At 37.5% G+C, this 12,444-nt stretch overlaps 1 protein-coding gene and 1 pseudogene across 1 annotated transcript; one reads left to right on the top strand and one right to left on the bottom strand.

Moving 5' to 3' along the window:
• Nucleotides 1-1,474: 1,474 nt before the first annotated feature.
• LOC145098294 (3-oxoacyl-[acyl-carrier-protein] synthase I, chloroplastic-like) lies at nucleotides 1,475-5,088 on the top strand (annotated as a pseudogene).
• A 3,446-nt stretch (nucleotides 5,089-8,534) lies between these two features.
• On the bottom strand, nucleotides 8,535-8,969 carry LOC145098292 (uncharacterized). The gene has a single exon (XM_079035936.1). The coding sequence runs from the start codon at nucleotides 8,967-8,969 to the stop codon at nucleotides 8,535-8,537; it is 435 nt and encodes a 144-aa protein (XP_078892062.1).
• Between the last annotated feature and the right edge of the window lie 3,475 nt (nucleotides 8,970-12,444).

The raw sequence follows: 12,444 nt of genomic DNA, 5'->3' as shown, positions 1-12,444 counted from the left end.
CGTTTTCAATGGTCTTTATATCCACGCGTAGCTATCGACAAGTCTACAACTTTCATCTAGAATCTGTTGGCTAATTTTCAATTTATTTTTCTTTTTATGGTTCGATAAGGCTTGGACTATAAATAACGCTGGAAATCATAACTTCTTCATATGGGCTTTGTTTACAAAGTTATCTATATTGTTGATTTCATATTGAAGAGTACTACAACTTTTTATTTAGAGTGTTTTGGTTCACAATCAACTGATTTTGAAATTTTATTTTTGTGTCGCACACATTTATACTATGTCGCACTTGAAACTTTGAAAAACTATAACTTCCTCATACAAAGTCAGATTTTGGCATTTGTTATATCGACGAGCACTACGACATTTGTTTAGATCACTTGGGCTAAAAAGCAACGTATCTTCGGTTCATGTTTTATGATGCATCTTGTCGTAACTTTTTGAAGGCGAAACTTAGATAATTCATAACTTTCTCATACGAAGTCTGATTTGGGCGTCTTTATATCCACAAGATCACCTTCACGACTACAACAACTTTTGTTAAGATTATTTATTCAAAATAATCTTTTTTTTTTATTTTTATTTTATCACTTAATGATAAATTTTATATTAAGGTTTTCTACAAATATTCTATACTCCTAATATTTGTCCACGATAATTTTTTATTATCTCAAAACACGTATGAAGAACAGTTATTTTAATTAACGGTTTTAATTGTTTCATAAAATGTATAATTACTACGATTATACTCTAAACGTCTAGCCCTACGATGCACTTTTCTAAGTCACAAAAATTGTTGACGAACAAACATGTTCTTCAATACAGTTACACCCAAAGCATCGACAACCAAACAAAAACAAGATGTTTTGACCTTATACTAACAATATTTCTTTTCAAGAAAGTTGTCATAACTTAGAAATGTGGTGTATGTCTTCTCCAATAATTCAACATCACTCAATTGTTGACAACAGTAGTTGAGAAGTGAGTAGATTCTATAAACTTCAACATTTTACTTAGTAACAGAAGCGATGACCCTTTTTGGTCCTTTGGAACCTTTTTGGTCCCGTGGTCATATTCTATGCTTTAGTACCCTTTTTTGGTCCCTTGGTCCCTTGTAATAATGTTCCCTTGGTCAGATTCTATAAACACTACTAGAAAACAGCCCTTTAATGACGCGCAAACAATGACACTCGCTGATAGAGGGCGCACATTTATGGGTGCCCTAAAAAATAATGTCAGTTTTGCAAAATTTAAAGGATAGAGGATACGCATTTTTGCATGCCCTAAAATTAGTGTCAGAAAAGAAAAAAAAAAGGAAATGCGGAGGGCGCCTTTCATAAAATGTGCGTCATGTAAGTATGTTGCTTTATATTTTTTTTAATGAAACACGCCTTTTAGGCGGGAAATGATCAATCGACAAAAATCCCCAAAATTTTGGAAGACCCGCTCATTCTTTCCTCTCCACCTGCCGATGACCTTCATTTTATCCACTCCTTCTCTCTGTAAAAACCTAGCAGCCGCCACCACCAGAAACATGGTTTTATGTTGGCTTCGTTCTGTGTTGTAAGAACGCGATTCTGATCCTTCATTAGTAGTTAAAGGGGGAAAATCCCCCAAAATTTTGAAGTACCCCGCTCACTCCTGTTCACCTCTACCCTACTCCATCTACAACGACTACCCATGCTTACAAACCCTAGTCTAGTTGCGCTTCTAGCCTTGGTCCTATTTCTTCATGCGTTCAGCAAATAAGGGGAACACGACTTCTCATTCATCCCTCAACTTCATCTTCTCAATCAAGCAAAAAGGATTCTGGTTTTTTTGTGCATCTGCATCATCTTGGTGGCGATAAACTCTCTAAGGTTCGTTAATTGTAACCCATTCCCGATTTTTTCTCCCAAATCTGGTAAAGTTGTTCGTTTAATTGAAGTTTCCTTTTTCTTTTCTTTTTTTGAATTTGAATTACTCTTTATGCAGATTGATAAAGAGCGTGCTGGTGTCCTCGTTGGAACAGGAATGGGAGGTGTTACTATGTTTTCCGAAGGAGTCAGGGCTCTAATCGAAAATGGTCCTAGAAAAATCACTCCATTTTTCATTCCTTATGCGATTACAAACATGGGTTCAGCGTTGCTTGCTATTGCTATCGGATTTATGGGACCAAATTACTCGATTTCAACTGCATGTGCTACTTCAAATTACTGCTTTTATGCTACTGCAAATCATATTCGTAGAGGTGAGGCTGATATGATGATTGCTGGTGGAACTGAAGCTACCATTATTCCAATTGGTTTGGGTGGTTTTGTAGCGTGTAGAGCTCTTTCTCAGAGAAACGATGATCCAAAAACGGCCTCTAGGCCATGGGATAAAGATAGAGATGGTTTTTTCATGGGTTAAGATGCTGGTATCCTGGTATGTTAAATGCAAAAGTAGTTTCATTTATCTATTTTCTTCTATAATATAAAAAGCAAGGTAGATGGGTTTTTTTTTAAAAATAAGGAAAAAATTATTTTCTTCTATAATATAAAAGCAAGGTAGATGGATTTTTTTTTAAAATAAGAAAAAAATTGAAATGGTGTTGTAGATGATGGAGAGCTTGGAACATGTAATGAAAAGTGGTGCACCGATACTTACTGAATATTTTGGAGGAACAGTAAATTGTGATGCGTATCATATGACTGATCCACGATCTGATGGGCTTGGTGTTTCTTCTTGCATTAAGAGTTGTCTTGAAGATGCTGGTGTGTCAGCAGAGGAGGTTTGTTTAATTGTTTTGTTTTTCTTTTCATTTGGATGAAATTGCTTTTGACTTAATGGGGTTAATGGATACATGACTTAATCTGGTTAACTATAGGTTAACTACATTAACGCACATGCAACTTCGACATTGGTTGGTGATTTGGCTAAAGTGAATGTTGTAAAGAAGGTACTCAAAAGCATGGATGGGATCAAAATGAACTCGACCAAGGTGAATTACCTATTTTGACCTTTGAAAATTTTTCACATGTCCATATTGACATCATTAATTATTTTTTTTCTTTTTATTGTGTGTGTGTGTGGGGGGGGGGAGGGGGGTTAGTCTATGATTGGCCACTGATTAGGTGCAGCTGGAGGTCTGGAAGCCATTGCTAGCATTAAAGCCATTCAAACCTTGTGGCTTCATCCTACCATTAACCAATTTGTACGGTTTAATTTTGTATATTTTAACTAACTCTTGTTTTATTTTATTTTTTTTATCTTTTCTTTTTAAGATTTTGTAACATGTCATGTTATTTATCTTTTGTGATTGTAGAACCCGGAGCCTGCAGTTGAGTTTGACACAGTTGCAAATCTAAAGCAACAATGTGAAATCAACGTTGGTGAGTTTTCTTGTGGTTTATGCACCTTTTTTGTCATGATTTGTGGTGAGTTATTATGAGTTGACTAATTCAAACTTATTATATAAATTGTTTTCATAATGTTTCAGTAGGGCTGTTGGAGTACTAGCCAAAAGTTGAGAAATCCATCTATCAGAATCATTTTTCCCACTATTGAGAGGGTAAAAATGTCAAGTTGTGGACTTTTGTAGGTTCCAACTATCAGAATCATTTTTCCCACTATCAGAATCAGTTTTCATGAAATATTTTGTAGGTTCCAAAATATGCAATGGTAAATTTTGTTGGTCCCAGCATCTTATCTGATGTTACACAAGTCATGGAATGTTACAAGGTGATGGATGGTATACTCATATTAATATATATTATTATACACAATATATAATTTAAATAGTAATATTTTTGTGTGATCAGGAGGAGATTACTGGGCTGGTTCTTCTGTGTATGCATGCGGAGAGCTTAGAGGAAGCCATAGCTATTGTGAATAGAAATAGGTAAAGTCAAAAAGTTCATAAAAACGAGGTGGACAACTAGAATCCCCTTAAGATGTAAATTTAGAGCTTTTTGTAGGTGGTTTCGGCAAGCATTGAATTTTATAATTTTTAATATAAAATTCAATCTGAAACTATTAGTTATTCTCTCACATAACTGTTTTTTGTTAAAAAACAGAAACAGTTTCTTATGTTTAATCAATGCAATTGGTTTGATGCTCCGTTTCTCATTTTCATAATAAGTTTATCTGTAGGTTGTGGATTGTGGAAGATGAAAATCTGAATCATAGAAAATCAAAGACAAACTGGAAACACTTTTTGCAGGGGGCTATTATTTTATCGGGCATCGGTAACCACTTTTGGCTTTGTTTCATTGATTGATTGATAGATATCTATTTTTGTGATTAACCTTATCTTGTCTGCACATATATGCATCATGCATGATGACAATGTGGAATCTTTCAACAGATGATGTGAATGATATAGTTCTAGGAACTTCATGAGTCTAAAGTCACCTAATGTTTTTTTGTGGGTATGTGATTGTGGAAGACTCAGTCACCTAATGTTTTTTTCTTGTTTCTCTTTTATTGGTTTGCATTTCACTAATAAAATAACTCTGGGATTAAAATAACTCTATAAATTGGTTGCATTAATCTGTTTCTTGGGTTCTTTATGTAATATACAAACACATGGGATTAAATGAAACCCAGTTATAATGTCTTAAAGATTATAGTTACATTGTCTATTTCTTAAGGTTTTAAGGCTTAATCCATTTAGACTAGATGCGTGTGACTTGATGATCCAGTTTTTAATGTTATGTATAAGGATGTACTTGGTGGAATCATAGCATAATAAATGTTAAGGTTAAAGTTAAAGACCTAAAAATCTATTTAATGTTAAGTATAAGGGCTGTTAAGTTTATAGAATGAATCTACAACTGAGTTTATAGATTTGGTGGTGGTCAGGGCTGTTGAGAGTTCGGGTGAGTCTGCAAATCCAGCTGTGGTTGGCCAGAATTTACAGCTAGCAGCCATGTTTGGAGTGTGGTATCTTTTGAACATCTACCCCAACATCTTCAACAAACAGGTCAGAAATTAATTAAACTATGTTTTTGTGTGTTAATAAGAATAAATTGACGAGACTAATTTGGTTTGTTTCATACATGATACATGATACATGATACATGATACATGATACAGGTTCTTAAGGTTTTCCATACCCAATGACAGTGACCACGTTTCAATTTGGGTGTGGGACTGTGATGATTTTGATTATGTGGGCACTTAAACTTCATCCAAGACCCAAGAATTATATATCCCAATTGCTTAGTTATATTTTTTACACTAGTTCATTCGTTGGTTAATGAATAAATGTTTGTTTGAGCAGTGAGTATTAAGTAGGTAGGTATGTAGCTGACTTTATAAAATTCATGGTTGATGATGATGTCAGATTGTACCTGTGGTAATACTGGCAGCGACACACACAATATATGACAGTCGGCAGGTAATTATATCTAGATTAATACTATATGTTTAATAAAGTAAAATGGTGTTTATTAATATTATTAGCAAAATCATTGTCCTTAGTCCTTACTTACCATATACATTTTCAATTTTATCAGGTGCTATATACTCGCCTTGTGCTAGCTTAAATATGTTCTTTTTACTATGTCACAAATAAGAGAACATTCTTATTTGTTGAAAAGACCAAAATGTCCCTGGAGTTTCTCAATAAATACATACTGTAAATAATCTTAAGGCGTCCTCCAGGTAATTTTATGCAAGTTATGGGGAGATACTTGTATCTCTCAGAATCTTCTTCTTACTATTAATGTCAACCTATTATTAAGGTTAAGTCATGCTTGTTCACAACTATTAGCTAGCAAACCACAATAGAAATTAGTTTGTAGATGGTAGATTGACTCTTTATTTTACATCACTTGCGTCATATATGATATGATGTGATATATTATATATGAGTACAAAACTATTTATTAAATTTTGTTGAATAAATCCATTTGACTTGTTGTAGACAATTTGTGTAGGATTTATGTGTTGTTCTTGATCAAGAGTTGGGATTGTTATTGAAGCTACGAGACATGATGATTGGTTGGATACATGAAGGGTTTTAGAGCTTCTTCAGATAGATTATTGAAGAGTTACTCAAACAAGAAAGTGCCCTTTTATAGCAATGTAGTATTAGGTTATATAGTTAGGGAAAACCTCTTAAAAACAATGTACAATCATATCCCTTTAATATCAATCAATTACAATTTTTTGACATGATGTTATTGGATGAAATTGATTGTTTTGGTATATATTTGTTTCTATATTTTTGTATTATGTGTAAAAGAGTATCGTAAAGGCATGTCGTATATGCATATCGGAAATGGTTGCTGAAGTTTATGACACGCAAATGTGTGTCATCTTCATTTATGACAGGGGCTTTAATGATACGCAATCTGTGTCCTAAAGGCGCGTCGTAAGGTTACGACACGCAAATGCGTGTCGTCTTTCTTTATGACAGGGCATTCCTTGATACGCATTGCGTGTCGTGAATGAGCGTCATAAATGCGTGTCATAAATGCATGTCGTAAATAGACGACGCACAAAAGCGTGTCGTCTCTCGTTATGACAGGGCCTTCCTTGACACGCATTTGCGCGTCATCTGAGCGTTTTACGACACGCATTGCGCGTCGTAAAAGGCTGTTTTTCTAGTAGTGAAACTTCACTCTCTAGTTCATATGTTATGCTTTGGGACCCTTTTTGGTCCCTTGGAATAATGTTCCTAGAGTTTGAGCAACTCTAGAACTATAGAATGTTTTTGTGTTAATTTCTAGAATTAGAATGTAACATCCATAAAATAGTGAAAATTTTAAAACTTTTAAACAAATCCAAAATCATCATTTATTAAATATTGTTATCAAAATAAGTTTCACATTAGAGTTTTCCCAGAAATCATAACATAAAATACGAGGAGGTGCACGATCAAGCCTTTGCATTCCCGAGATCATCAAGGTACCTAAAACATAATAAAAAACTGTAAGCCCAGAGCTTAGTGAGTCTTCCCCAAAATACCACCACATAAACATAACAGAGAACACCATGCATAAATGAACCTTCAGCCGGACTAGATCGCCTCACAGGGCCTATAGCCTATCTAAACCGCTCCCAAGCCTTCGGCATGACTGGACCGCCTTGCAGGGGCTATAACCTATCTGGACTGTTCGTCGGGCCTTCGACTTGACTAGACTGCCTCCCAGGGCCTTCGGTCTATCCGGGTCGCCCTGGGTCTGTTGGCCTTCAGCACAAAGCAGGAACGTCTCAACCTGACCAGACACACACACATGCCGGCATATACATAACTCATAAATACATTATCAATCAACAGGCAGGCACAAATCATATAGATCAATAAGCGTAGCATTATCTTATCTACCAGGATTCAGATTTAACCAAATACTACAGTACTCAATTATACGATAACCAAGATAACGATCCAAAAGGGCTGCCCTTGGTGCCTTCGACCCAAGAGGTATATTGAGGAATACTCACCTCATAAGTAGTGTTGAACGTGTAAAATCCAACTCCAAACTCAGCTCCAGACTCAAATACATGTAACCACCATGTGACCATTTCTATCAAAACCTTGAAATACCCATAATTCCCTCAAAGTGAAAATGGGTCAACCATGGTCAAAGTTAATATCAATAGTCAAGGTCAACAGTCCATGTTGACCCAACTCGTCGAATGCACATTCCAACTCCTTGAGTTACTACAGTATCCAGCGAAATGGGAAAACCCGAGCCAACTCGCCGAGTTATCAGGACCAACTCGTCGAGTTCCTACAGTATCCACAGAAGCGGGAAAACCCGAGCCAACTCGTCAAGTTTTCCCAGTCTTAACACATTCATCCCCTTCTTATCGAATCTAATGCTTATAAAATGTAGATTTGATACCCAAGGGTTGGAAACCTACATAATGTTGCTAACTTTACATCCATGCATGACACAAGGAGGCTTCAAGACTCAAGAAAAGCTTAATATGGGACCTACAGCATGAAAGAGGCCTAGAAATTGATAATGATTGCAACTTTAAGTCCAATGAGGCAATAAGACGTCCATATCTGAAGTGATAACTTCATGAAATACTTAGCTCATGAACAATCCCCAAAAATGAGCCAAATATGACAATAAACTTTCAAGAAAGAGACCTAAGCAATAGATAAGCAAGTTTTCGACATTTTACCTCAAAAGAGTAGGTAAACACAAGGAGATTGTAGATCTATAGCTTCACCCTTAAAGCTAGGCACCCTAGCTCTTTCAAAATGAGACTAAAAGAAGCAACTTTGAAGCTCACACACTTAACTTGGGGTAAGATGCAAAAAATATATGGTTTTTGGGCAAAGGAGGCGATTAGGGTAGCCAACAATAGGACGTAAGGCCTTTAAATAGGGTGCAATACCCTAAAAATTAGGTTTTCATATTCAACCACCAAATCATCGAGTTTTCCTCTCCAACTCTTCGAGTTAGTCCAAAAAGATTCGCGGCCCAAAAATGTTCAACACGTCGAGTTGAGGCCATCAACTCGACGAGTTCCAAGGAAAAAATTGCTTTTTTAATAAAATTTCTCAGACCTAGGAATTGGGATGTTACAACTCTCCTCCACTTGGACTAGGCTACGTATTGAAAGCTTGCTGCGGTGAAAAAATCCCAATAATACTTCCGCATCTCAGCCTCTGGCTCCCAAATCCACTTGGATCCCTTCTGATGCTGCCATTGTACCTTTACGAAAGGTATCGCCTTGTTACGCAAAACCTTTACCTTCTTTTCCAGAACAGCCACCGGCCTCTCAAAATATTTCAAGCGCTCATCATCTTGAATGTCATCCAATGATACCACTATATCCTCGTCCAATACGCACTTTCGCAACTGTGAAACATGGATAGTACTATGAATCTGACTGAGCTCCTCCGGAAGATCCAGTCTATATGCAACCTTGCCAACCCTAGCAACAACCCAGAATGGTCTGATATATCGATGGCTCAACTTCCCCCTCTTCCTGAAGCGAATCACACCCTTCGAAGGTGAGACCTTCTGCAACACCATGTCGCCGACCTAAAACTCCAACTCAGATCAGCGTCAGTCGGCATAGCTCTTCTACCGACTCTAAGAAGTCTGCAATCTCTGCCTAATCTGCTGAATGATCTTTGTAGTCTGCAAAACCACCTCGGTTCTACCCATGACACTGTGACCAACCTCGCCCCAACAGACTGGAGTATGACACCTCCACCCATACAACAGCTCAAAAGGCGAAGCTCCAATACTGGAGTGAAAACTGTTGTTGTAGGAGAACTCTGCAAGAGGTAGGTAGGAGTCCCAAATCCCACCAAAATCAATAACACATGCTCGTAACATATCCTCAAGAGTCCGAATGGTCCGCTCGCTCTGGCCTTGGTCTGTAGATGATAAGTTGTGATGAAATGCAGCCTCATGCCTAGTTCCCAATGGAACTTCTGCCAAAAACGGGAGGTAAACTGAAAATCACTGTCTAAAACAATAGAGACCGGAACCCCATGGCGATCAAGGATCTCATGAATTTACACATCAGCTGACGAGCTCTCCCGAATTTCTAGAAAAATGGACACTCTTGGTCAATCGATCCACAATGACCCAAATAGAATCAAAATCCTTCACCGTCTTCGACAACTTGGTGATGAAATCTCTTCATGCACGGCCACCAATAACTCAACCTCAGATCCCGATACATCTTGGGGGCCCCCAAAGGAATAGAAAAGCGAGACTTATGAGCCTCCTCCAACACAATCTATCTGACCCCACCAGACACAGGAACCCACACTCGACTGCAACGGGTCAACAAACCACGACTATCCGACACAAATTTGGTGCTATCACCCCTGATCCTCTCAATCTTCCAATTCTCCTCTCAAGCACCCTCAGTCTGAGCCTCCCTAATCAAACCCATAAGTGGAGAATCCACATATATATCCTCATACATGCCACCTCAACAGAAGGTCCAACCGACTTATGGCTTAGGGCATCCGCTACCACGTTCGCTTTACTCAGATGGTAAAGGATCTCGCCGTCATAATCATTGACTATGTCCAGCCACCTGTGCTGCCTCGTGTTCAGATTCGGCTGATCCATAATATGCCTCCAACTATTGTGATCCGTGTAGATAGTACAACGCCCCATAACGGTAATTCCTCCAAATCTTGAGAGCGACAACCACCGCTCCCAACTCAAGATCATGCGTAGGATATCTCATCTCATGCGGCTTCAGCTGTTGCTATGAATAAGCTATCACTCGTCCTCTCTGCATGAGGACTGCTCCCAAGCTGGTGATGGATGCATCACAGAAAACCACAAAATTTTCAATTCCCTCCAGGAGGGTCAACACTAGAGACTCAAAAAGTCTCTATCGAAGGGTCTGAAATGTGGACTGCTGCTCAGCGCCTCACCAGAAATCCCCCCCCCCCCTTCCTCGTTAGAAGAGTAAGGGGTACTGCAATCTTGGAGAAATCTTGAATAAATCTTCAGTAGTACCCTGCAAACCCAGAAAACCCCTGATATCTAAGGGAGACTTCGGAACCTCCCACTGCATCACCGCCTCGATTTTTTCCGGATCAACCAAAATATCATCCTGGTTAATGAGGTGTCCAAGGAACTGAACCTCACGCAACCAAAACTCACACTTTGAGAACTTATTATAAATTTGTTCTCGCCTTAAAACCCCCAAAAGCTCGCAAAGATGCTCCCCATGCTGCTCTTTGATCTTGAAATATACCAAGATATCATCAATGATCACGATAACTGAGCGATCGAGCATCAGCCTGCATACTCGATTCATCAAATCCATAAATATCGCAGGTGCATTAGTGAGCCCGAATGGCATCACCACGAACTCATAATGCCCATAACAACTCTGAAACACAATCGTCTCCATGTCCTCCTCCCTCACCCTAACCTGATGGTACCCAGACCTCAGGTCAATCTTGGAGGACCAAGATTGACCTGAGATGGCAGCTCCTGCATCTCAGGTGGTGCCAATCTATACGAAGCTTAGGAAATAGGGTCCGCACCTAGCACAAGGTCGATCCTGAACTCGACCTGCCTCACAGGAGGCACACCAGGTAACTCCTCCAGGAATACATTAGCGAACTCCCCAACAACCGAAACATCAGCCAGTGACACCTGATCCCCAACCCACGTATCCAACACATAAGCCAAATAACCTGCACTACTGTGATGAATATACTGTCGAGCCCTGGCTGCCGAGCAAAACCCTAAATCCTAAAAGATCTAGTATGCCCAAGAGTCATTATAGAATGATATTGCTAATAATATATGATCCTATAGGATCACACCATATAGCAAGTTACCGTCAATTTATTATTTATTAGTATAATTTGATTATTAATAAATATATCAACACTTGTATTTAATTGTAAAACTAATATTTCATGGAAATAATATTTTACTAATTGGGAATTTTTTATTTGTGAAAGTAATATTTATTGGAGAAATAACAACTTATGAAATATATCATAAAGTATGATTATTTATAAATTATATTTATATCTTAATAAACTAGTTCAATTTATATAAAAGATAGTTTAATCTAAAATAAGAAATTTATATATGACTAGTTATATATATATATATATATATATATATATATATATATATATATATATATATGTTGGGAATTCTTTATAAAAATGATTGATTTATATATATATATATATATATATATATATATATATATATATATATATATATATTTTAACTAGCCATGAGACAACTTTTGTCTCATGGAAGACATGCTTGCATGGTGTGCTTTTGAATTGTTTTATCAATTTATGTCATGCTTGGAACAAAGTTGTCCATATTTTTGTTGTGTTGTCTCCCTTTCACTTTTTAGCTATTATATAAGGATGGGCATGGAATGCATTTGATATAAGTGCTTGCAACTTCTTTCCTCTCATTTTCCCCTAGAACCGAAAATGGAGAGGACCATGAGGGCTTCCAAATTTTCGGAATTTGAAGCTTCTCTTCTCCTCCATTCTCTTGCATTTTGATGCTAGACAAAGCCCCTTTGTTGCTTCACCTTTGAACATATATTTCAAAGGCTTATGAACAACAAATTACAAGTGAATACTAGCATGTTTTGATGGTTCTACTCTTGCTTGGTTGATACTTCTAGAGAACTCTTGTTTTAGAGTTTCAAGCCACACTTCATCAACTTCCAACCTCCCATAAGGATCAAAGTCGTCAAAGGTTGTTTTGCTTTCACTTCTATAGCTGTTTTAATCTTTCTAACTATTGAAAAATGATCCTTGGTGGGTAAAATAGTTTTAGTTTTATTCAACATTTTTAAAGCTTCCGTTGCCATTTTTAATGGTTGTGAAACCGGATTTTTGAATAAAAACCCAACCTGGTGCCCTCTCCATAAATAACCAGTTCTCCCCCACTTGGGGTTCAAACTACAACATGTTGGCCCTCGCAGTCGATCATGACATTGAAATGGCTTAGCGGTGAGCAACAAATAGTTGACCTTCAC

This window comes from Lactuca serriola, chromosome 4 (assembly GCF_051521515.1).
Source record: "Lactuca serriola cultivar US96UC23 chromosome 4, Lser_US96UC23_V15, whole genome shotgun sequence".
Classification (NCBI taxonomy): Eukaryota; Viridiplantae; Streptophyta; class Magnoliopsida; order Asterales; family Asteraceae; genus Lactuca; species Lactuca serriola.
The sequence above is the reverse complement of the archived record's forward strand: the minus strand, read 5'-3'. Positions and strand labels throughout refer to the sequence as shown.

Bases quoted from the DNA above. Each gene is read 5' to 3' on its own strand.
- LOC145098292 (XM_079035936.1), bottom strand. From the start codon at position 8,969: ATGGTGTTGCAGAAGGTCTCACCTTCGAAGGGTGTGATTCGCTTCAGG.